This window comes from Mya arenaria, chromosome 3, assembly GCF_026914265.1.
Source record: "Mya arenaria isolate MELC-2E11 chromosome 3, ASM2691426v1".
NCBI lineage: Eukaryota > Metazoa > Mollusca > Bivalvia > Myida > Myidae > Mya > Mya arenaria.
The window spans coordinates 40311185-40338466 of record NC_069124.1 but is presented as its reverse complement, the minus strand read 5'-3'; the positions used below and the strand labels follow the sequence as shown (position 1 = coordinate 40338466).

General features: G+C 36.3%; 1 protein-coding gene across 1 annotated transcript in view; it reads left to right on the top strand.

Annotated features, from left to right (window-relative positions):
- LOC128227814 (transient receptor potential cation channel subfamily M member 2-like) overlaps nucleotides 1–27282 on the top strand; it is a 50663-nt gene that overhangs the window by 18435 nt on the left and 4946 nt on the right. Inside the window, exons 14-35 of the mRNA XM_052938683.1 lie at nucleotides 761–939; nucleotides 2114–2366; nucleotides 2986–3067; nucleotides 4072–4169; nucleotides 5191–5316; nucleotides 5650–5793; nucleotides 10885–11004; nucleotides 12615–12725; nucleotides 12849–13023; nucleotides 13418–13471; nucleotides 14681–14713; nucleotides 18351–18468; nucleotides 18818–19001; nucleotides 20485–20630; nucleotides 21109–21248; nucleotides 21743–21861; nucleotides 22326–22420; nucleotides 22678–22875; nucleotides 24531–24729; nucleotides 25675–25797; nucleotides 26412–26515; nucleotides 27111–27228. Of these exons, the coding sequence (XP_052794643.1) occupies nucleotides 761–939; nucleotides 2114–2366; nucleotides 2986–3067; nucleotides 4072–4169; nucleotides 5191–5316; nucleotides 5650–5793; nucleotides 10885–11004; nucleotides 12615–12725; nucleotides 12849–13023; nucleotides 13418–13471; nucleotides 14681–14713; nucleotides 18351–18468; nucleotides 18818–19001; nucleotides 20485–20630; nucleotides 21109–21248; nucleotides 21743–21861; nucleotides 22326–22420; nucleotides 22678–22875; nucleotides 24531–24729; nucleotides 25675–25797; nucleotides 26412–26515; nucleotides 27111–27228 (2919 nt within the window). The remainder of the gene's footprint in view (nucleotides 1–760; nucleotides 940–2113; nucleotides 2367–2985; nucleotides 3068–4071; nucleotides 4170–5190; nucleotides 5317–5649; nucleotides 5794–10884; nucleotides 11005–12614; nucleotides 12726–12848; nucleotides 13024–13417; nucleotides 13472–14680; nucleotides 14714–18350; nucleotides 18469–18817; nucleotides 19002–20484; nucleotides 20631–21108; nucleotides 21249–21742; nucleotides 21862–22325; nucleotides 22421–22677; nucleotides 22876–24530; nucleotides 24730–25674; nucleotides 25798–26411; nucleotides 26516–27110; nucleotides 27229–27282) is intronic.

The following is a 27282-nucleotide window of genomic DNA, read 5'->3' as shown; positions in this document are numbered from 1 at the left end:
TTTTCATTATTTAGCTAGATATTTGTGTGAATTGAACTTTAATGAGTATTTAATAAACACAAAATGAAGAAAAATAAACGACATGAAAACTTTTCTACAGTATTGAAGTTACAACTAAATTCCTTTATTAAAAAAGGGCCCCAGATTTTGTTTAGCCTTTCCAGCTGTCCTGGTCCTGTACAAGCAAAGACATCAAGCTCACAAATGTTGTGGAGAGAATGGTTACATTCTTTGTGTTGTTTAATATAAATTTATCGTATGAAGTGTATGAGAATCAAGGTTTCTTTTATGATTAAATTTGTGGCAAATATAATTATAAATTGACATGTCATTTCAACAATATTCCAGATGCATAGCCTATTCACTGTTGTTGAATTAACTTGATTTATTATACTTATTAAACTGCATATTTTTCGATAAAACTGTATATTTTTCGAAAAATACTAATGATATAACAGAAATATAAGGACAAGCCCAGTTGTGAAACATTCAAATACAAACCCTGTTCAAAGGCACGTCATTAAAGCCAAAATGACACTGAATGAGTGACACAAAAAGATGGGATTACTGCCTTCAAAAGGTCAGTGAAACACAGGTTAACATGAGTTCACTGAAGGTTTAAACCAGATAAATTCACATTACCTAATGCTTATACCAACATTAATCCATAATTACAATATAAAAAGTATAAGCCGCCTCAAAGCGGGGTTCAACTTGAAAACAATGAAGAAAAAAAACAATAAAAAGTTACCTCTTATAGGCCATCAACTGTCTGATGATCTGGGCAGTGTTAATGAACCGTCACAAGCTGGCCAAGACCCTGTGGAACAGATGTGACGAACCTATTGCTGTGGGCCTCGTGTGTAGCAGGATCTACAAGGAGATGACGAAATACCACATGGAACAGTACCAGAGGACAGAGCTGGAGGAACGATCAAAGTATGGAGTGAAATAGAAACGATCTGACCTATTTGTATTGAGCAAGAAGTGAAACAAATTTCTTTGAATCTATATACTGTATTTCCTCCACTATAAGACATGGAAATTGGGTCCCGATTTTTAACCTGAAAGTAGGGGGCCCGTCTTATAAGCGAGTTGATAAAATATTAAAAAAAGATTCAAGTCAAAATCAATAATATTTCACATTGGGTATTGGACTAACCGGTAAATCATCTGCTGATGCAAGATGGGGCGATTAAGTAAACAACAACACGAAATCTCTTCACCGCGCGTGCTCTGACATCACACAGTGTACCGTTTGATCTGCATTTTTCTCATGGCGCGTGTCTGTTTAATTAGCTTGACAGACATATCAAAACAGTAAATTGGAAACTTAATATGATATAGGTACCTAACTGCCAATTTGATTATGCAGACAAATGACAATGCAAATATAAATCCTTTATGATCATCGCCAATCAATGGGACAATATTGTTTATTAAGCATAATTGCTAAACAAACACCTACCGTATTTATGCATTGTCTCGGCTTTGCAGTTTTGTTTTTGAAGCCATTTATTTTCATGGTGTTAATTACGGTTTATTGATCACAACATAACGGTCAATCTTTTGATTTAAATTGGGTTAACCAAAATTATTACAATACTAATAAGTAATGTTCTGTCCTGCAACCTTAAACGTGTGACAGTGTACTAATTATTAACCTACCTCCAAATAGAGAGCTCACAGTTGACTGCCATTTTCTTCAAGCAAAACAACAAATTTACTGCGAAAGTCGATAATTGTCTGTTGACCTTGAACATTTTCACACATTTGGAGGAATTAAAGGATTTTAGATTTGCTTAAAAATTGATGGGCAAAGTTAGGGGGGTGGTTTATAAGCAGATCGCATTATAGTCGAGGAAATACGGTAGAGCACTGCCAATGGATATGATGTTTTAATCTTATTACGACCTCCCTCATTGCTTTTGTCTTTGTTTGAGGTTCAGTTGCATTTGTTTGACCAGGGTAATCATGTGACTAGGTTATCACTTCATTCGTTTAAAATCATGAATATTTATATTAGGGTGGTTCGGAGTCCTGTAGGGAAAGAAACTCCCAAACTTGTCCCAAGTCTGGTATCCTTTAATGTGTCAAAAACCTTAATTTACAGGGAATTTGGTGAGATGGCAGTGGGTGCCATGTCCATCTGTTGGCGTGACTGCAGTGTCCAGGCCTACCACATGTTGGGCAGGAGACTCCCCGACTTCAACGACAAGTCTGTAGTCGAGATAGCCCACGACGCGGGCTACATTAACTTTCTTGCTCATCCCTGTTGTCAGAAGTGGCTCACAAAGAAATTCTTTGGGAATTTACATCTGAAGGATCTGGATTGGGGACTGTTTAGGCTTCCCTACTGGTTCAAGGTAGTCAAAAGTCTGATGTCACAATCTTTACCAACTTACGTCTTTATATGTAGCTATATTTGACTATGCCCATTGAGAGTAAAAAAATAGAACCTGTCAGCCATCATGTGTCAAAAAGAAAAGATTATTGTTTAATTGAAGAAATTCTCATGAAACCAAATTCTCACTAGTTGAACAAAGCTTCCCATAAGAACCAAGATATTTCAAATAGTATATAGCAACAAGATCTGTTGGTACTTTAGTAAACATTTCTTCTATCAATGTTGATGAATGCTAGGTAAATCATTTTAAATATGATGGATGATGGTAAAAGGTAAATGGTAATACATTTACAACTTTATTCTGTAGATTAAATGTTTCCATTTGTTTCATAGCATATTGCAGAAATGAATATTTCCAGGCTTACAGTATTTTTGTTATTTTCGACTGCCTAAACAATATATATGTGGTATATAATTATCAAAAAGGGCTAGAAAAGTTTGATATCATATGTCTACCTGTTAAAAAAATTGAAGGGGTGGGGATATTGTCCCGGGGAAGGGAGAGATGTTTTAAACTTTCTTCCCAGTTTAACCATTTTGTAATGTAAATAATAGTTCTTTCTACTTCTCTGTTACAGATTTTAATAAGCATCGTGTTGATCTTCCCCATGTACATCTGGATCAACTTCACCCCTCCTAGTAAGAAGAAGGATGCCTTAGGTAAACACAGAAATTACCATTTTTTTCTATAGATTATAAGCAGGGATTCTTTAACATTGGAACTTCAATTGGTCCGGGAGCTCGTTCAGCCATTTCCCTTCCCCCCCCCATTTTTAAAATATCAAAACAAAAACGACACATACACACACTCAATAACAAAACAAAATCCATTATTTTACCCCAATAACAATCGTAAACAATATTCCCAGAAATTTACGTGCTGGTACAAAATAACATTGTAAAATTAGCAAATACCTGTCACGGTTACAATGCACTATATATGAACTCCATGCAAAAAAATTGTTGAGTTGTTGAGCCATTTCAATATTGAATCGAAAGGCGAACGCTATCAAAATTATTTGCATTATTTAGTCTGCAAAATTTGAGCTATAAAAACATGACTTGTCGGCATTTTCGGCTGCTTCTAACATTATTTTTAAAAACATTTTTAACCAGCAATGGAACTTAATTACAATTTAAATTTAACAGTTTGGTAACCATCAAACATATTTATCATTAAATGATCGAAGACATTAGCAGTTTGCTTTGTGAAAATGTGGACCGATTTTAAATGGATAGCTGCAAGCACGTTATTTGTTTGTGTCTTTTGCGACTTACCACTACATGTGTTTATTACTTCAGAGCAAAAGAATTTACTTTCCTGGTCCTTAATTGTTAAGCGCAATTATAAATATTGAACAGTAGCGTTTTTTTTAAACGACTAATTTAAAGATTTCATGAACTTTTGATTTGGATTACATAATTTAAAATTGATCGAAATGGCTTGATAAAAATAATATACCACAGGGCCCTGAATGATTTGGATCTTTGTTGCAACTTCAATTATCTTAAATATGTATTTAAAAAACAGCACAAAAAGGTTTTGTAAATATATAGCGAAACATTAAAACTATGACACTAAGAATGTACGTCTAATGTATTTTAAAAAGATTATTGAAACAGGCCCCTGGTCATTTGATTTCCATATCTCCACATTTGTTCAGGTCTGGACCCAGATGTTCCTGTCGATGAAGAAGACGAAGATGATGATGAAGAAGAGGAGATACAGGGTATCAGCAATAGTCTACAGGATCTCAGGAAGGTTGGTGATAGCTTTAAGTTTAGGTTTGGACTAAGACATTTCTGTTGATGAAGATGAACAAGAAGACAATAAGGAATTGGAGATACATGAGTCGGCAAAAGTCTTCAGGACTTCGGGATGGTTTGTGGTAGATTTTAGTTAAGGACTGGATCTCGATGTTCATGGCAATGAAGATGATAAAGATGATGAGGAGATACAGGTAGTAAGTAATATTCTACAGGACCTCAGGAAGGCTAGTGGTAGATTTATGTTCAAATGTTCCTGTCAATGAAGATGATGATGATGATGATGATGATGATGATGATGATGATGATGATGATGATGATGATGATGATGATGATGATGATGATGATGCGGAGGAGGAGGAGGAGGAGGAAATACAGAAGTCATCAATAGTCTACAGGATCTCAGGAAGGTTAGTGGTAGATTTGAGATAAGGACTGGGTCTGGATGTTCCTGTCAATGAAGATGACAAAAAAGATAATGATGAGAGGAGATACAGGAGTCATCAATAGTCTACTGGACCTCAGAAATGTTAATGGTAGATTTTAGTTTAGGTCTTGAGACGGATGTTTTTGTTGGTGAGATAATGAAGATGATAATGATAATGGAGAAATGATACAGGGAATCAGCAATAGTCTACAGAATCTCAAGAAGGCTAGTTATAGATTTTAGTTGAGGCCTGGACCCAGACATTCCTGTTGATAAAGATGATGAGGAGGAGATGATAGAGGGAATCAGTGACAGGTTACAGGACTTCAGATTAATGAATACTATTTCTTTCAGCGAACATTTAAGAAATACTTGGTGAAAATTAGGATCTTAAAAAAGGCGACGATTGTTCATGAATTTAAGAACTGATTTTTAAAAGGGGGCCCCATTGTTTTGGAGCTTTTCATTTGTTATAATGTTTAGCGCATCTCATCTTTTTTTCTATCAAATTCATTAAAAATCTCTATTCTTCATCCTCTTAATACAAGACTGAGTCACATTTTATTGCCTCCTTCGTTTCTCATTCCAGAAAGAACAACAGCCATTTGGAACAATGCTGAAGTCTGCATTGTTGAAACGGAAGAAAGACATTCCATTTTACCAGAAATACTACCTACTGTGGACAGCTCCCATCACCAAATTCTGGACTACAAATGTATGTGGTTAAAAGGGAATGATTGTTAATACTTTCTACAGTCTCCAGGGCTCACAGCATAAGATGCATGTGACTTTATTTGAATAGAATGATTTACATTTGTCTTGCTCTGGTATTTTGTGTCGTGGATTATATGTTTTGTCAATAGACATGAACCTTTTTTTCTTAGATAAGTGTGTAGGTAATGTGATTTGTTGTGCTGTTGCCTGTAGATGAGCATAGTTTTTTATTAAATGTGTGACTGTTGTCAGTGTATTTATGTGTTTTTTTCCAGGGTGAGTATGGAACTAAAAAAAAATCACTATATGTAAATTTTGTAAATTTGTTCTTTAGGCAACATACTTCATCTTCCTGGCATTGTTCTCACTCGCAACCTTATGGCCAACGTGTGGAAGTCGCACGTTAGATGCTGTTGTCTGGCTCTGGGCTCTCATGATCGAACTAGAATTGATCTGGAGAACTGTCGGTAAATACAAGGTAAGGTCAAACTGACTCGGACCATAAACCTTGTTTTTATACGCCCATCTTACGATGGCCGTATTATGGGAACACCCATGGCCGGCGGGCGGGCAGCTCCACAATGTTGTCCGCTCTCTAACTTGAACATTTCTCATCCAATTTCCACCAAACTTCATGAAAGTGTTTGTTGGTGAAATATCTAGGTCAAGTTCGATAACCAGCCAAATCGCTCTAGGCACTCCAGAGTTATGGCCCCCTGAATTTGTCAAAATTGGGTGGGCGGCGGGCGGGCGGGCGGCTCCACAATGTTGTCCGCTCTCTAACTTGAACATTTCTCATCCAATTTCCACCAAACTTCATGAAAGTGTTTGTTGGTGAAATATCTAGGTCAAGTATGATAACCAGCCAAATCGCTTTAGGCACTCCAGAGTTATGGCCCCCTGAATTTGTCAAAATTGGCCATTTTAGCTTTGTCCGCTCTCTAACTTGATCATTTCTCATCCAATTTCCACCAAACGTCATGAAAGTGTTTGTTGGTGAAATATCTCGGTCAAGTTGAATAACCAGCCAAATCGCTTTAGGCACTCCAGAGTTATGGCCCTCTGAATTTGTCAAAATTGTCCATTTTAGCTTTGTCCGCTCTCTAACTTGAACATTTCTCATCCAATTTCCACCAAACTTCATGAAAGTGTTTGTTGGTGAAATATCTAGGTCAAGTTCGATAACCAGCCTAATCGCTTTAGGCACTCCAGAGTTATGGCCCCCTGAATTTATCAAAATTGGCCATTTTAGCTTTGTCTACTCTCAAACTTGAACAGTTTTTATCCGAATTTCACCAAACTTGCTACTATAAATGTTTGTTGGTATATATTCTTGGCAAAGTTCTATAACCAGCCAGGCTCTTCAGGATTATGGCCCTTGAATTGGTCAAAATTTGCCATTTTTGCTTTGTCCACTGTCTAATTTGAACAGTTATCATCTGATCTTCACCAAACTTGCTGAAAATATTTGTTGGTAAAATAAATCGGTATGATAATCAGCCAAATGCCCCGAAGCACTTCAGGATTTTAGCACCTTTTGACTCGAAACCCTCGAATTAAAATAAATTTTTTCTACTGTTAATGCCATATTGTGCCAAATCATTTGCTTCTTGAAAAGCTTGCTTCTCAAAGGGCCAATGTGACAGTAAGTTGTCTTAGAATCCAAGAAATTATTGGGCGTATTTTGTGAGTGTCAGTCTTGTTGTAGAATTTCATGCACTTTGGTTCGGATACATCTACCTTCCTCTCAGATCCATGGAAGGTACTTACAATGTCCCTGGCAATATTCTCAGTGGCAGCCCTATCAGGCTGTCCAGCACTTTTTGGCAAGAAATAAGGGCTAATTTTATGGATAAAAAAAAGAAATTTTAGGGCAAATTTAACAAGAAATAAACTCGCATACTATAAGGACAGGAATGACATACACCAGGGTTCCATGGTCTCAGTTGTTAATTGGCTCTAACCTTTATAATTAAATCTTTGCCACAACATGCACAAGGTCACTACCAATAAACAAGCCTGACATGGATCCACTGGTCATCTGCCATTCACTGTATTGAATATGCTCTGAATAAGAATTGTAAACTACATTAAAGACACATTAAACATGAAATAGTGAGTGTATTAGTTTGTATTTTCATAAAAAAATAAGGGCTTTTTAGGAATTTCCTTCGAATTTTGAGTTTTACAGTGGAACCTCACTAAACCGGATCTCCACAAAACCGGAATCCTCGGGATACCGGACTTTTTCCAGAGTCCCGATTTTCCCGTTCTATTTTCAATGTAAAATAATCCCCACAAAACCGGAACCTCGGAATTCCGGATACCGGACAAAAAATCGAGAAAATTTGTTAGTTGTCAACGTAATTTTACCTCGCCAACTGGACGTATATTTGTTCAAACATGTCAAAATAATTTTGTGTATTAGGAATTCGCGAATCGCGTGTCACATTATTTTGACAGCCGGTGCGTCGTTAAATATTGCACCTTTGATGTTGTGATAACGCGATAATCGATAATGATGATTGCGCTGTGGATTGACTGCCGCGCGATAATCAAACGTTAATCAAACTTGTGAAAAGAAAATTGATTGAAACATTGTATATAAACTGTATCTGTAATGTACATTGATATATAAATAAATATACATGTATACTCTATGCATTATTTCAAGTTACTTGAACCATCGTTGATGTAAAATAAATGTTATCTTTATGTGTTTTTATTTTATTCCAATTTCCAACTTCCCTTTAAAGGTTAACTCAGTTAATATTTTGAGTAAACTTACTCCGTACATCAAATCCTCACTAAACCGGAATCCTCACTAAACCGGAAATTTTGCCCGGTCCGGACCTTGTCCGGTTTAGTGAGGTTCCACTGTATTAGGATTTTTAGCAAAACTGAAAAAATAGGAATTTTAGGGCCCCTGGACAGTCTGCCCTATTACTCAACATTCAAACATTTAATCAAAATCGGGGTTGAAGGATAAATATCAAACAAACACCAGAAAAGAAACACATAACACAATGAGACAGAGATACTTTTATATTGTTGTTTCTTAATGTTGGGTTAACTGCCTCGGCATGGTCAGTGAAAACTAGTTGAGAACTCAGTGGTGGTTTAAACAAGTAAACAAGTCCATTGGCTTTCATGAGCCTTCCTAGATTGTGACTCACTAATCATAATTCAAGCTACCAACTCCAATTTGTATTCCACAAGTGTATTGAATGTTTTGTTATCAATTAGATATCCAGATTATATTTAAAAAAGAGGTTATTTTAGGTTTGAGGATGTTGTGATATTTATTTTTTAACTCACCTGTCACATAGTGACAAGGTGAGCTTTTGTGATCACAATTTGTCCGGCGTCCGTCCGTCCGTAAACTTTTACTTTAAACGAAATCTACTCATAAACCGCTTAGCCAATTTCATCCAAACTTCACAGGAATGTTCCTTGGGTGGTCCCCTTTGAAAATTGTTCAAAGAATTGAATTCCATGCAGAACTCTGGTTGCCATGGCAACGGAAAGGAAAAACTTTAAAAATCTTCTTTTCCAAAACCATAAGGCCTAGAGCCTTAATATTTGGTATATAGCATCATCTAGTGGTCCTCTACCAAAATTGTTAAAACTATCCCCCTGGGGTCAAAAATGTATGTGTCATCATGTAGTGGTCCTCTACAAAATTTGTTAAAATTATTCTCCTGGGGTCAAAAATGGCCCCGCCCCAGGGGTCACTAGTTTTATAACATAGTGTTATATAGTAAATCTTTAAAAATCTTCTTCTCCGAAACTGTAAGGCCCAGGGCTTAGATATTTGGTATACAGCATCATCTAGTGGACCTCTACCAGATTTGGTTCAAATTATTGCCACAGGGTCAAAATTGACCCCGCCTAGGGGGTCCTTGTTTTAACGTAGTGTTATATAGTAAATCTTTAAAAATATTCTTCTCCAGAACCGTAAGGCCAGGAGCTTAGATATTTGGTATACAACGTCATCTTGTGGACCTCTATCAAAGTTGTTCAAATTATTGCCACAGGGTCAAAATTGGCCCCGCCCTGAAAGTTATTTGTTTTTATATAGTCTTATATAATAAAACTTTAAAAATCCTCTTCTCCAAAATATAAGACCTAGAGCTTTCATATTTGGTATATAGTGTTACCTAGTGGACCTACACCAAAGGTATTCAAATTATTGTCCAGGGGTCAAATTGGCCTTGCTCAGGGGTCATTTGTTTTTACATTGTCTGGTCACTTAAACATCTTTTCCTCTGAAAGTAAAGGTCAGAATGACTCCATACTTGATATGTAGCATCCTTACATGGTCCTCTCTCAACTTTGTTCAAATGGTTTTGTTTGGCCCCTTTTAGGGGTCACCAGAGCAAAAAATAGAAAAACCTTTTAACAACTTGATCTTATTAACTGCTTGATGAATCTTCAAGTCTGAAGCATCCTAGCATGGGCCTCTGTCAGGTCTTTTCAAATAATTTTGTTTGGCCCCTTTTAAGGGCCACCAGAGCTAAAATTAGTAAAAAAAACCTTAACATTTTCTTCTCATGAACCCCTTGATAGATCTTCAGCAAATTTGGTTTGAAGTGTCCTTGCATGGACCTCTCTTAAATTTGTTCACATAATTTTGTTTGGCCCGGTTACCATGGCAACCTAAAGGAAAATGTCAACAATTGGTTATAATCATCTTCTTCTCCTAAACCGCTTTGACAATTTTGATGAAACTTCATAGGAATGATCCTTGGTTGGTGCTTTTTCAAAATTGTTCAAAGAAATTAATTCCATGTAGAACTCTGGTTGACATGGCAACCTAAAGGAAAAGTATCAACAATTGGTTACAATCATCTTCTTCTCCTAAACCGCTTGGACAATTTTGATGAAACTTCATAGGAATGATCCTTGGTTGGTGCTTTTTCAAAATTGTTCAAAAAAATTAATTCCATGCAGAACTCTGGTTGCCATGGCAACCTGAAGGAAAATATAGGCTGTCGTGTCCGCGCTGTGACTTTCTCTTATATGGACAGATTTTAAAATGACTTGCCATATGTTTTCGACATACCAAGACAACATGTCGTGTGCAAGACCCATGTCCCTACCTCTAAGGTGAAAGATACACTAAGTGTTTATTCACAATGGAATGCTGAATATGAGGACATAAAGAGTGTTGGCTGTCTTTTAGTATGATTAGTTTTTTTTCTATGCTCAGAGGCAATTTAATATAACTTGCAATATGTATTTGACACATAAAGGCAAGATCAACTTTTTATGTACTTGTTCATAGATCAATGTCACATTGGGGGGCATTTGTCACATACTTTGACAGCTCTTGTTCAATATTCTTTGAGAAACAAGCTAACAAAGGTTAAACTCTTTTACTCAGGTGAGCGATTTAGGGCCATCATGGCCCTCTTGCTTCCTTATATTGAGAGGATAATATATTATCAATATCATTCTAGCTATATTCAAATGTTAACATTTAATCTACTGTATTACAATGTTTAATTTGAGTGCATTTTACTCTGAATTAATATCAATGTAATCAACAATCAATAATTCCCTACAGAGGTTCAAGACGGTGTCACTCAAGTGGAACTACATTGACATAGGGTTGATCTTCATCTTCCTCATCCTGTTGCTATTCCGGATACTCCAACTGTGGCAGGGTGCGTCCGACTACACACAGGTATGCACAGTGGCTTTAAAGTTGACTTATATTTTGTTCCTCTTCCTATTGCTGTTCCTGATTCTCCAAGTCTGGCAGGGCATGTTCAATAAACGCAGGTACGCACAGGGACGTAAGTCTTGTGTTATATTCTGTTCATATTGCTGTTTCAGATACTCTAATTTTTATGACTACACTAAGTATGCATGAGGGCTTTAGTATTGTGTTATATTCTGTTCCTGTTGCTGTTCTGGATACTTCAACTGTGTCAGAGCATTTATGACAACACTGTGCAAGCACAGGGGCTTAAGTGTTGTGATATATTCTGTTCCAATTACTGTTCAGGGTACTCTAATTCTAGCAGAGGGTGTCTCACTACACTCTGTTCACATCGGGGCTTTAGTGATTTGTTATATTTTGCTCCTATTGCTGTTCGGGATACACATGGTGACAAGATACAAGATACAAAAATCTTTATTTAAAGTTGGGTATGTGTTAACAAGAAACATGAGCTAATGAGCTATTTTCCGACACTGACTACGACCATTTTATTTTTATGTCTCCTGGAAGCATTGTTGATACGTAGAGATTACCTTGTCGGATGCTGTTGTCGTCTTTGTTACTCTTTTTCAATATCTTGTACATTCTTATAAACTTGGTATGTACAGTTGTCATGGTAAGTAAATAAATGACTCTTAATGATTTTGGGTTCAGCAGGTAAAAGGTCAAGGTCATGGTGCCCTTTATTAGAAAACACTGCTCCTGACAGGCAGTACAATTGATCACAAAATTCTTGTTCTTTGATGCTCATGTTGTTATTTCACATGCGGCTGGACATTGATTTTGAATAAAATATAAATATTTACACCTCAACTTCCATTCCTTAAATGAACTGCCTTTCGGCAATTGCGTTCATCAATCGATGAACGCAACATCTTCGGATATGTTTGGATCGTAATTTATTGCATAACAATATACATAAAAGCTATTGATCTTGTTATTGGTTGAATTGTGTCTACATGTCCCGTAAAATATAGATCAACATTTTTAAAAGTGTTAGTTTATTATATTTTAAATATAATGGTACCAGAAGTGTTTCAATTTTACGTTTTAAAGTGATATCAAGTGGTTGATCTTTTCCGCGTGATTGTGACGTCATTTGAAAAACATGTTTCCGGTTATAGTCGGGTCGTTCTATTTACAGAATGGGTAAGAACAGATTACTTAAAGGTTTTCTTAAATGAAATGAAGAATTTTTTTAACAATTCTTGAATGAAATAATGAATTATTGGTGTAAATATAAGGAATGAATTGCGGGGTTGATGTCATTATCGGGGATATGAACGCAATTGGGTTGGTCAAAGTACGCGTGGAGTCCTTCGGACTCCACACACATTGACCAACCCAATTGCGTTCATACCCCGATAATGACATCAACCCCGCAATTCATTCCTTAAATGAACATGCAATTAATTTATCCTAATGAAAGAGTTCAGACATGCAAGTTGAAGAGAAATCCATTGACTTACTTTTTTAACTCACTTTTTCATTAAAAAATGTTCATAATATTATAATGTGATCGAAAGAAAGATAAAGTGTGTTTCTGATATATTTAACTCTGTTGTTTTTAGGCTCGTGAGTTCAACTGCTATGCGCTGATATTCTTCTACTATCGGCTGCTGGGTGTTTACTTGCCCATCAGCCCTACACTCGGGCCCATGCTGCTCAGAATTAAGAGAATGGTAATACCTTTTTTCAAGTTTACAGTTTGATAAGTTTGTTTCGGGTCGTAAGATAATAGTTAACTCATAAATGCGAATTTCACATTGAGCGTTATCAAGAAAAACATTATTTGTCCATTTCAGATCAGTCATGACTTTGTCGCATTTGTCCGTATGTTCATGATCTTCATGATAGTGGGCGGGGTAACAATCCAGGCCATTATTTATCCGCACTGGCCGTTCGGTATCGAGATGATACGGCGAATCATCACACGCCCCATATACGCCATGTTTCTAACACAGGTTCATGACCTGGAAGGTAGGCTGATGCTATACAGATGTCACAAGAACACTTAAAACTACCATGTCAAAAATGTATTCAATTCAATTTCACAGAACTACAAATTACATTTATCTTTTGGGTACATTTGTGAAGTAGGTACAAAGCTCTTGAAATGAAGGATGTTAAGCCATTAATGTGAATAAATAAATGGGATTGCATTAGCCTTGTAATTTATCAGATGAGTGTCAGTTACAGGCTTGATATTGATCACAAAATTGAGGCCAGGAAATTAATGTCTCTCCTGAAAACAACAGTCAAACACAAGCCATTGAAAATCAGATTGGATGGACATACATTTATTTATGTGATTTATACTTGCATTCAGATGTATACTAGATTTAAGTTTATTAAAATTTTCTGTTGTTTGTAGCGGACCCAACTTGTTCCCATATTTATGACCAGACACTGGATTATTGTCATGTTGGTAAGAACCTTTGTTAATTTTTAACTTTTATATTTGAAAGATAGTACACAACTGTTAATTCTTACATATTATTTCATAAGAAATCCTCATGAATTAAAAGCCAAATTTTCACCGGGTACTGTGCAGTTTACATCACAACACAGGTTTACATTATCTGGGAGCATTGTGCACAAGATACCATGCACTCGTAACAAAAAATGCCACTCACTCGTAACATTGTGCACAAGATGCCACTCACTCGTAACATTGTGCACCAGATGCCACTCACTCGTAACATTGTGCACCAGATGCCACTCACTCATAACATTGTGCACAAGATGCCACTCACTCGTAACATTGTGCACAAGATGCCACTCACTCATAACATTGTGCACAAGATGCCACTCACTCATAACATTGTGCACAAGATGCCACTCACTCGTAACATTGTGCACCAGATGCCATTCACTCATAACATTGTGCACAAGATGCCACTCACTCGTAACATTGTGCACAAGATTCCACTCACTCATAACATTGTGCACAAGATCACACACTCTCGTAAAATTGTGCACAAGATCACACTCTCCCTACATTGTGCACAAGATCACACTTTCATCACACATTGTGCACTAGACCACAATCTGGACTTACATAGTACATAAGATTACACTCTCTTCTAAGATTGTGCACAAGATCACATTCTCTCTTAACATTTTGCACAAGACCACACTCTCTACTAATATGGTGCATCAGATCACACTCTCTATCAATATTTTACACATGATCACACTCTCTCCCAAAAGTGTGCAAAATATCACACTCTAACTTTATATTATGCACATGATCATACTCTAGTGTAACATCATGCACAAGATCACACTTTCCTAAAATACATTGTGCACAAGATCACAACTCATTCATAACATTGTGCACAGTATCACACCCTCTCCTTGCATCATGTACAAAAACACATACTTTCATATCATTTTGCACAAGATCACACTCACTCTAAACATAATGCATAAGATCACACTCACTCGTAACATTGTGCCGAAGATCACACTCTCTCGTAACATTGTGCACAAAATCACATTTTCTGGTAAGACAGTGCCGACAAGCGTGATTGATGCAAATATAAAGTATATACTATAATAATTATATTGACATGGGTAAAGAAGTTTTGTATACCTCCTATAACTTATAAGATTTATTTTACTTTATCTACAGGGAGCAACTACAGCATGTCACCACAAAGCTATAGTGAGTATTGCCTTTGAATAATTTGAGTGAATGAAGGTGAGGTAGGGAGGTTTCTTTTTCATCAGAATTATGCCCTTCCACAGTTTCTTTAGTATAGTCTTGACCTGTTTATAAGAACATAATGGCCGTTCAAATCTGTATGTGTTGGCAACCTTATTTTAAGTGTTTTTAAAATCACCAATGTTTACTATTTAACAGAATTCATTAGTGAAAGAATATTGGAAATCTACTACAATATGGAAAATCATGAAATATGAAATTTCTCCTAATTAGTTATCAAATCAACATATATGTTTTACATACATGTGATAACGTCCCGGACGTCCGGGATTGTCCCGGAAATCGTATCTCTGTCACGGAGTCACGGAGGGTGCATGTTTGTCCCGGAAAGTCATAAAAAAAACGAATAAAAAAATCTGGGAATCGGAATCGATTATCTTAATTTTACCAATGTAAATCAGCTATTTTGCCTGTCCGGGACACTAGTCGTAAAACACAGGACATGTTGACACTAATCCGTTAATTGGTACGTGTGTCGTCGAGGTCATCGTCAATCACCCGATAAATGATCTATCGGCCTATTGTTGTGCTTAACGAGTGGGGGAGGGTTCTTGTATACAAATTCATTGTTTTCATATGGATTTGTTTGGTATTATGAATGATAGCTTTTAATTGATGAATTGATATTTTTCACACATTTTACCAACAAACGAGCATGAAGGTAAGTTCAAAGAAAGTGACAAAATGAGTAAAAAAACAAAATTAAAACACGGAAAACATCCCATATTTCTTTCAAATTTCAATATAGAGTGCTTTAATCACGTGACCATGGTAAGTCACGTGATCGCTTTATACAGCCGATTGTTGACACGTCCCTCTATCAAAATTATATGCATCTCCAAACGGAAAAATGCTCATCGACTGGAAAATCTTCTTTAATGTCTGGAAAATATTGTGTGTCATAAATTGCAAACGTTTTAAATGTGATGAAAAAATAAATATTTTGTAACGCTTGTTCTCAAAAGCGCGGGAAAACAGGTGCCCGTATAGTTGTTTATTTCCTGTTTTGATGAAACCGAAAGTAGACTGCATATCCTTGCATAGCACTTCATTTAAAGCCTGGGAAAATATCTGGTGGTTTTATTTTTAGCTCACCTGTCACGTAGTGACAAGGTGAGCTTTTGTGATCACTCTTCGTCCGTCGTCCGTCCGTCCGTCCGTCCGTTCACAATTGCTTGTGAACACAATAGAGGTCACAATTTTGACCTAATCTTTATGAAACTTGGTCAGACTGATCATCTCTATAAAATCTAGGTCAAGTTCGATATTGGGTCATCTGGGGTCAAAAACTAGGTCAATTAGTAGAAAAAACCTTGTGAACACAATAGAGGTCACAATTTTAGCCTAATCTCAATGCAACTTGGTCAGAATGGTCATCTCTATAAAATCTAGGTCAAGTTCGATATTGGGTCATCCGCGGTCAATAATTAGGTCACTAGGTCAATTAGTAGAAAAACCTTGTGAACAAAATAGAGGTCACAATTTTAGCCTTATCTTAATGAAACTTGGTCAGAATGATCATCTTAACATAAGCTAGGTCAAGTTCCATATTGGGTCAACCCAGGTCAAAAACTAGGTCACTAGGTCAATTAGTAGAAAAACCTTGTGAACACAATAGAGGTCACAATTTTAGCCTAATCTCAATGCAACTTGGTCAGAATGATCATCTCTATAAAATGTAGGTCAAGTTCGATATTGGGTCATCTGCGGTCAACAACTAGGTCACTAGGTCAATTAGTACAAAAACCTTGTGAACACAATAGAGGTCACAATTTTAGCCTAATCTCAATGCAAGTTGGTCAGAATAATCATCTCTATAAAATCTAGGTCAAGTTCGATATTGGGTCATCCGCAGTCAATAACTAGGTCACTAGGTCAATTATTAGAAAAACCTTGTGAACACAACAGAGGTCACAATTTTGACCTAATCTTTATGAAACTTGGTCAGACTGATCATCTCTATGAAATCTAGGTCAAGTTTGATATTGGGTCATCTGGGGTCAAAAACTAGGTCAGTAGGTCAATTAGTAGAAATACCTTGTGAACACATTAGAGGTCACAATTTTAGCCTAATCTCAATGCAACTTGGTCAGAATGATCATCTCTATAAAATTTAGGTCAAGTTCGATATTGGGTCATCCGCGGTCAATAACTAGGTCACTAGGTCAATTAGTAGAAAAACCTTGTGAACACAATAGAGGTCACAATTTTAGCCTAATCTCAATGCAACTTGGTCAGAATGATCATCGCTATAAAATGTAGGTCAAGTTTGATATTGGGTCATTCAAGGTCAATAACTAGGTCACTAGGTCAATTAGTACAAAAACCTTGTGAACACAATAGAGGTCACAATTTTAGCCTAATCTCAATGCAACTATAAGGAAAGTGTTTAAAAATCTTCTTGTCTGAAAATGCAAGGCCTACGCATTCAATATTTGGTATGTATCATAACCAAGTGGTCCTCTACCAAGATTGTTCAATTTATGCCCCTGGGGAGAAGAGGCCCTATCCTGGGGGGAGTCACAAGTTTTGCATAGGCTTATATAGAACAAAAAACTTCTTGTCTAAACCAACAAGACATTGGCATTTTATATGTGGCATAACCTAGTGGCCCGCTACCAAGATTGTTCAATTTGTGCACCTGTGGTGAAAAGAGGCCTCACCCTGGGTGTCACAAGTTTTACATAGGCTTATATAGGAAAAAACTTTAAAATTTTCTTGTCTAAAGCCACAAGGACTAGGTCTTAAATATTTGGTTTGAAGCATTGCCTACTGATAGGGTCATGTGGGGTAAAAAACTAGGTCAGTGGGACAAATAAAAGAGTGGCCTCTAGGGGCCATACTTTTCATTGGATCTTTATGATAATAGGTCAGAATGTTCACTTTATTTAGCAAAGCTACAGGTGAGCGATACAGGGCCATCATGGCCCTCTTGTTTCAAGAAAATGCAGAAAAAAAAACAACCATGTCAAGTAAAAAATACGTCTTGGCAGTCAAAATAGGTACATTTTCCCGACGTTAAAAACGACTAAAATAGCCCCAGATATGCTATAGAATGCACCACAGACGTTCCCCATTTAAAAAAAATTTTGGGGGGGCATGCCCCCGGACCCCCCTAGTGTGCGTTGACATTACGACGAGTGTCCCGGAATCGACCCAAGAAATTATCACATGTATGGTTTTAACAAGCATTTCCTCTGTGATGAAAAGACTCCATATACATAAAAAACATTCAGCTTCAGATGCTAACAAGTTTGTTAAAAAGGAAAATGGCGGAAAGCAATACCTACATCGTTTAAAGTGGATATAAATTATGATTGTCTCAAATCTTATTTGATACATGAAATGTGTCCATGAACACACTTTTTGAAAGTAAACAACAATGTTACTATCAACGTGGGCATCTTAAACAAAAATTTGAAAAACTGCTGGTTGTTGAATGTACTTAATTCAAACCTACCAAAAAAAATCATCAATAGAAAATATAGATTAAAATAACATTCATGCTCATGTAATTGATTTCCACATATCTTCTCATCCGTAAACACATTCATTCTGATTATTTCTGAAACTTCAGATGACATCAAGGCCATTGAGAAGTGCCCCAACCCCAGTTTCTCTGGCTACGTGATCACCCTCCAGTATCTTCTCATCTGTAAACTCATTCTCGTTACCCTGCTGTTTGCCATGTTCTCGTAAGTACGAGTCAGTAACATGTAGATTAAATTATAATGCAGACTAAATGTTGAAGCTTGTTTAATTAATGAAAACTTCGTCGCTAATTGATGTTTTTAATTTTGCATTGAATTTCTTACGTGTAATTTTCTTGAATTAAAATGAAGCGAATAGGTAGGGAAATTTCTTTTTAACATCCCTTCTATAAGTCTCTTAAGAATGAAAGGTATGTTGGGTAAGGTCTATTGCCTGCTCCATACTCCTACTTAATCTTTGAATTTGCAAATATAACAGACCATTTTAGTTCTCTATGCTTTTTTATATTATTTTACATAAATGATATATTTTTTTATTACATTCTTTCTCCAGTCTGACAATTGGTAAGGTGGACAAGGTAGCCAGTGAGATCTGGAAGTTCCAGCGTTACGCCTTGATTGCGGACTTTATCGAGCGTCTTACACTCCCCCCTCCCTTCACCCCCCTCAACATGCTCTACATCATTGTGGAATCCTTCCTCAAGAGGTTTAAATCCAATTGCTGTGAAAGGGAGAAGGTAAGCTTTTTTGTCGCTTTGGTTTTAAAGGCTTTACTTCCCCCTTCTGGGCCCCTCTCAACATTATCATAAATTTTGCTATAAGAAGTGTAGATCCAAGTGCTGAAAAAGGGCAATGGAAGGGGTTTGTTCCTAGTTGCATTGTAGCTTATCTTTTTTTTTTTAAAGAAAAAGATGAGGTATTTTCATAGCCTTCATGTTGGCTGGGTAGTGCATACACTTGGCTATTTCTCAAAAATTGTTCGCAGTATTCTCTTGAAATACTATATATAAATTATAACAAACGTAATGAATGTTATAGCTCACATGATTCCAGTGCCAATATAAGTAGCAAGGCCTACAACTCTGTCTTAATTAATTGGCAAGTTACATCCCTTGGTTTGAAAGACGAGGTTAAATTCTATCACTGTTGCACCTGGCTTCAGATGTTATTTAATTTAAACTTTGAAGAAGCCTGGCAACTGGGCTTGCAGGCTTGTGTTAAATTTTGACAACTGGCAAATGGTCAAAAGTCAATTTAGGGTCATAGTTGGCAGGCAGTATGAAGAGGATGATAGGATGTTCTAACATGAAAAAATCCATGCATACAAACAACATTATTATTATTATGTCCAGAGCGCGTCATGGAATTTCCCAGTTAGATCTAAGGCATCCAAGATGGTATAAATGCCCCCAAAATGAATTTCAATCCTTAAATATAGAGAGTCTAGCGTGCTTTATGGAAACGACATGTTTTACTTAGTGCATTCAAGATTGCATAAAAAAAGTAGAATGCTTATTATGATATAAGGAATCTGGCCCTATCATTTGTACATTAAACTTTGATAGAATACTATGTTGACTTCCTCCCTTTAAAAAATTGCATAGTGTTTATAAAATGCCCGGGTTTAAAAATATATGTTTATACTCTGATTTAGAAACATTTTTTTCTGTTCAAGTTAAACAAGAATTCTGCATATGCTTCCTCAAATCCAATATGATCCTGCGCTTTTGCAATGACATATTCATAGCTTTTACCTTCAGTTTCGCTTAAACGTCAGAATTGTCAGAAGTAAACAAAAACATTCAATGATATCATTGCCTATATTCATTGATTGGTCTTTTTAGTTTATGGCAAAACAATCCAAATTGTTATGCAATGGAACTTTAATAGACACTGACAACAATTTTCATCAATCTTGTCTTCATTTTAAACTTTTCATAGATTATAATTAAACAATTAATGAAAATATTTTTCTCAAGGCAATGACAACATCTAGGGAAGGGGCAAAAAAATGGGTAGGTCCTGAAGCACATGATATTTGTGTTATGAGCTTCTTATTCTAGAAAAGCAGAGTCTGATTTTTATTATATCTATAAGATGTATGTATTTTTCAACTTCATAATTGTTCTTTAAGCTTACATAATGAAAGAAATATCCACTAAAGAAACATTTTCCTTTAAAGCCCCCTAAATGAATTTTAATGCTTAAATATTTCACTAGGTCAAGACTCAGAGGTCAATCCGGTCTGGAGTCAAGAGGTCAGACAGTGGTGACACGGTGTTCTGGAAGAAAGTTGCAAGGGAATACATGACCGGGGAGGAGGCGAAGTTGGAGACGAAAAACCAGACCAACAATATGGAAGACATGTGAGTGATGAACTGCAAAATATCTTGAATGGGGATGATAGGTTTTGCTGACAATTGAGAAAGAATTTCTTGTGGGCTTCAGTGAAGTTCGGGACTTTCAGAGATCTAGTATAAGGAAATTTATAATGTTTGTAAAGTCATACTCCTCACACAGTATCCTACGCAAAGCGTCGGCACTTGTTAAGACATTACCAAAAATTAAAAGAATCTAGAAACAACGCAAATGACAGGCAAAAAAGTTAGTTTTTAAAAAGGATTTAACCCATGACAGCTTTCCAAATTTATCAGCATAAATGTTGACATCAATTTGTTCTTTTCTAGCCTATTATCCTTACAAGCAAACCTTCGTTGACACAGGAGGGCATGAAATGTCTTAATGACGGTATGATGGAGATGGAGAGATAATCAACTCCAAAATAATATTCAATAAATGACTGTAAATTCCTTTCATATTTTACCATTGTTTCTTCTATTTTAGTCTATTATCCTTACAAGAGGACCTACGTCGACACAGGAAGGGCATGAAACGTCTCAATGACCGCATGATGGAGATGGAGAACATGATGGACTCCAGCAGGCTTTACCTTGAGGATATTGCCCACAAACAGGAGAAAAATGGTACAGTGTTGGAACACATTCTGCTAGTTTGTCTGATTATCAAAGTCATGGTATTGTTGAAAACCATTTAAAATATTAACATAAAACTTGGTTCACATTATGTGAACATATGTAGCAAGACCCGTTCATATTGCTTACATATATTTGTCTAGTTATGCTGCTATGAAGTTTATTGACTGACAAAAAGCAGGCAAGAGTTGGCATCTTTCTGAGTCAGTGTTGTACTATTTGTGTTTTGTCAATTTAAGATTGAAAGGCTTTTTGGGTATTGTGATTTTTTTGCCTGTAATTTACAGTTTATTGGTGCCAGCAATATATTCTCAAAATACATACTTTGTACTGAAATATGCACATGTTTGTTCTCTGTTACAGAGGTGATGGGTACTGTAATAATGTTAAGCTGGTTTATCCATGTGGCAGCCCTACTGTTGCAGTTTCCCAGCACCACCATTGCCTCCTACTCCATCTTTGACACAATGTTTGTTCTTTTACAGACATGATGGGTATTACCAACCTGAAAGGTCGGTTTATCCATGTAGCTGCACGACAGTCTCCCTACCCCAGCACCACCATAGCCCGGTTCCCTGTCTTTGACAAATACGTGCTTTGGGAGGTAATTTATACATTGTATTAAATGTAAACTGTGTACAGTGTTAATATCCTTGATCAAAATTAAATGTCAAAAAATACATGCTCTCCTTTTTTGTACATAGTTGTGATTCTCTTTTCAAATGTCAGAAAACAATCATTTTGAGACTAAATTTATAATCATGATATGCATACCTGCATGATTTCAATGACAATATATTTATGTGTACCAAATCCCATCATTCTGCCTCAAACATTGGCCGTTTTTTCCCCCTCGAAATTCTTAAAAAATGCGAGCCTTTATTTAAATCTCATTCCATAGGGTATAGATGTGGTGATCAAGGCATTCATTTGCCTCTCACAGTTAGAAATGGGGTAACTTATGCATTGACCTGATAATTAATGCATAAAATCTAGTTCTTTGACAAAAGCCATTTTCTTTAGTGCTCTTTATGCTTTGGTATTGATAGAGGAATCTCTGTTGAACAGGTGCAGTATGATATCTACGACCCTAAGACTTTCACATTGGAGAAGAGCAAGTTTGGAGAGAAAGATATAGCATTTGTCGATGAAGACATTTATGAGTGAGTGAAAGTTTAAGTTCATTTCAATCTCACTGTAATTCTTAAATACAACAAATAATATATTGCTAAATGAGAGTCCAATTTATGAAACCATTTCGCTTTTCATTAACATATGGCAGCTTTTGCTTTTGGGCTTTTAAATGGAGTTAGTTATAATAACGAAAATTTGAATGAATCAGTTTGGATATTTGAAAAACTTCAACACTATTTGCTGCATTCATTGAAACATTTCTCTAAATTTCCTTCTTTTACGCAAGGATTCTTAAGCTGAAAGAACAGTTGAAATCTGAGGGCAGTTCCCAACAGCTGACTATTCCAGAGTTTAACCCACGCTGGAACACAGTTACCAGTCAAAAAATTAAGGGTAAACAGGAGTTGGATGTAGACAGGCGATCCTGGATCTACGTGGATAACAAGCCGCTCAGATACACCTTGGATCAACTGAACATTCCACTGTGAGTAGGCTGGGCTTTATAAGGTTTTATGGGTTGTCTTGTGACAGGTGGGTAGTGGGTGCATTGTGGATAGGCTGTTAAGATTTAATGGGTTGTCTTGTGACAGGTGGGTAGTGTGTGCATTGTGGATAGGCTGTTAAGATTTTATGGGTTGTCTTGTGACAGGTGGGTAGTGTCTGCATTGTGGATAGGCTGTTTAGGTTTTATGGATTGTCTTGTGACAGGTGGGTAGTGTCTGCATTGTGGATAGGCTGTTAAGATTTTATGGGTTGTCTTGTGACAGGTGGGTAGTGTCTGCATTGTGGATAGGCTGTTTAGGTTTTATGGGTTGTCTTGTGACAGGTGGGTAGTGGGTGCATTGTGGATAGGCTGTTAAGATTTAATGGGTTGTCTTGTGACAGGTGGGTAGTGTCTGCATTGTGGATAGGCTGTTTAGGTTTTATGGGTTGTCTTGTGACAGGTGGGTAGTGGGTGCATTGTGGATAGGCTGTTAAGATTTAATGGGTTGTCTTGTGACAGGTGGGTAGTGTGTGCATTGTGGATAGGCTGTTATGGATTTATGGGTTGTCTTGTGACAGGTGGGTAGTGTCTGCATTGTGGATAGGCTGTTTAGGTTTTATGGGTTGTCTTGTGACAGGTGGGTAGTGGGTGCATTGTGGATAGGCTGTTAAGATTTAATGGGTTGTCTTGTGACAGGTGGGTAGTGTGTGCATTGTGGATAGGCTGTTAAGATTTTATGGGTTGTCTTGTGACAGGTGGGTAGTGTGTGCATTGTGGATAGGCTGTTATGGATTTATGGGTGTCTTGTGACAGGTGGGTAGTGTGTGCATTGTGGATAGGCTGTTATGGATTTATGGGTTGTCTTGTGACAGATGGGTAGTGTCTGCATTGTGGATAGTCTGTTATGGAATTATGCAGGTAGAAAGTGCCTTCGATACACATATTGTTCAGTATTCCACTGTGAGTAGTCTGGGATTATAAGGCAGAGATTAGGTACCATGTGTTCTGTACATATCGATGCTGGATATGTGGGGAAAACAAATTGCTTAGATATACCATGGATCATCTTAACATAGCACAGTGAGTATGCTTGGATCATAATATGTAGTGAATGGTGTGTTGGGAGTTGTGTGATGTATTAATGATCAATTACATTCAACATCAATAAAAAAGTGACAAATGTACATTTTTGATCCCCATTAGCACGCTATTATACATAGTGATATATGTAGTGAATGGTTTGTTGTGAGTTGTGTGGTGTATTTAAGATTAATATCAATAAAAAGGTGACAAATATAAACCCTTGATCACTTTAAGATGGCACCATGAGTACAAAGCTGATTATTATCATGTAGAATAATATTTTTTTACTTTTTGACAAACTTTGGGGAATGAAGTCATCCATTAATCATACATGTGCCTACACATGTATATTATATGTTTCAGGAATCCAACTGGTTGTACAGGCATATGAAAAATGGATATATTAAAAATTGACGCTTTTGACATTTTTCTGTATTTTATAGGAATCGAATGGATCATCAAGGCATATTGGGGAAGGGTACTTTGTGGCGCTGGGGGCCAATCCATGTGTGATCGAGTCCATATTTTATTAATCTTCTGTTATACAGCTTTACCTATATATTATGTTTCAGGAATCCAATGGGTCGTACAGGAATGAGGGGGAAGGGTATTCTCTGGCGCTGGGGACCTAACCATGTCATAAAAGCTGTGTTCACTCGCTGGCGAAAGAAGAAAAGCATGGATCGTAGTGCCTCCTCCTTCATGCATGTGGAGGGAAAACGTGTTCTCGAGTTCCTGACAATACAGGCTGATGGGCTCACATTGCCTGGGGTAGGTGTTATTATTGGTTTATGTTGAATTATGATACAATTTAGCTTGATTGTAATGTCTGCTATAAGCTTCTTAGAAATCTTTTTTGAGACCATTTTCCAGTATAAAAGTCCTGTTAAAGAAGCCGTGAGAATTTGCTCTTGAGCTTGTTTGCCTTTTTTGATATGTGTTTTACCATGACTATTGATTTTTGAACTGAAATTGTTGTCCGATTACCATGACTATTGATTTTTGAACTGAACTTGTTGTCCGAGTTATTGTCATGGCCTTAAAGTTGTTGTCGTCTTCAGCATCATAATGCAAACAAGTTCAAATGCCAACTCAAAGTCCATCATGACTGACAATATATATTTATGTAGTAATACCTATTCCTCCAGTTTGAATAACTGTCGAGTTATGCCCCTCGATAGCTTGAAAAAATCATGCAAAAACTATGCATTGTGTTGTATAGTGCCCATTAGTGTCGATTTAATATTATATTAAGTTATACTACAGGACAAAAAACAGATGAGCATTGGGATTTGCTCTTGTTAAAAGCTGTCATTAACAAAGCTAGATTTTACACTGCTGGAATATAAGTTTATTTCGGACTAAAATTATGATTTTGTGCTGAAAGAAGTTGACCTGCTCTAAAATTTTGTGATCATAATTTAAAATATAAAATTAGACACCCATGGAATTGTTTTATTCTACTTTACCTATTTTTGCTGTAGATAATTTGCTAGGATTGATGATACACAAGTGGAAATAGATGGAAAAATAGTAAAATATTTTTATTACTATGTTTAGTACACAGGGTTAAAAGATACAGGTAACTGAAACAAAATATTTTGAGTCCATTAGTAAGATCTAAAGTATGCAGGCAGTAACTTGTATTAATATTTTAAGGAGAATAACTGCATTCTTTCTATTGTTAAATTTGGTATATTTCCTTTCTTTCTTCAGGAAGTATTGCACGGGACAGACAACAGGTACACCACTCTGTGCCAGGCATTTATGTCACAGGTGTTTCCAGAGGGAGGCTCCGTGGCCAGGTCAGACAAGTTCGAGCAGCGGGATATGATCAAGGTAAATGTCCTTGTCACGTTGAGTGGTCATTTTATCTATGAGGATATATGATAACATATCGTAAGGACAAAAAAAATATGTTTAAATATTTTGTGAATGTCAAATATTTTGTGAATGTCACAAATCAAATTAAAAGGTTTACTTGCATGATCAAATAAACTTTGTCTAAATTGACTGTATAAAGCTATTAGTATCAAAATGGATATTATAACTAATCCAAAACATTTAATTGGAATAAGCGATCATACAAAATTGCGTATGAGTTTGATTAATATAAATGTGAATATCAGTAAAGTTTGAGATTTGATTCAAGACGTACTTAAAAAGTTAAATAAATTATAATGTCTTTTTTCTTAATATTGCTTTATGCAAGCTCGCCTAATATGAAGGCCTCATATATTTCAACATTTGATAATGGGCAAAGTATTGTCATTATGACATTAACAATGTTTTGTCTTTTCTTTGTGCCTGCTATTCAGTCTTTTGTTCAATGTTAAACTGTAATACTGTCCTACATATGAGCTCTCCCACTCATAATGCTGTTTAGTGTTTACCCCCCAAAAGAACACATAGAAAACAGAGGGAACATAATGTAAATGATTTTTTATTTCCAGTTCTTTTCACGCTATGCGACCAGCAACAGTGAATTGTCGCTTGGAAATCTGGTAACTTTTACTGTTGGTGAAATCACTGATGATAAAGAGAAACAGGGCTACAGGTATATAGATTGTTTCTGAATTTCTGATTGGGGCTTTAGTTGAATATTTGAAGAGATGTTATTTAAACCTACACAAACCTTTTTTTAATAAAAAAATATAAAAAATTGGCAACATTTTCTGGTTCATAAGTGTTGTGTTTAGATTTGATCAAGGGGTAGTTACTACAATTGATTTTAAAAGTAGTTCTTTATGTTGATGTTTTCACTCCTTCATTTGCAGTGATAATATCAAATTGATATTTTCACTGTTGTTATTTCACTGATAAAACACAATATTTCATCGAAAAGCATGAAAGAAAATGTGATATTTTTAGAGATGATATAGTTAAAATGGATGGGAAATTTAGATAACCAGTGTATGGTTACACTCAGACAAATGAAGAGAGATAATAAAAAACAATATGTGTTTCATTAAAACATTTATCAGATGATCGTTTTATTTTTGGGTTGTTAAGGAGTTTGTGAATAAAAATCCTGCTGTGCGGAAATCTTATACAAGGAATACGTCAGTTTGATGATCAGAGGAGCACTGTCAATGTCTGGGTAGAAGCAAGCTTATGTTAGTGTTTGTACAATGTTTGTTTTACATTTTCAGTGCGGAACTCTTGTACAAGGGCTACCTGGATGATCCAAGGAACACCGACAACGCCTGGGTTGAAGCTGAAGTCTGGAACTTCCATTATGACTGTGGCGATATGTTTGACCAGACTGAGGTAATTTGCAGTCATCAAAATTACATGCTTAGTTCAGCAAAACAGAATTCTTAC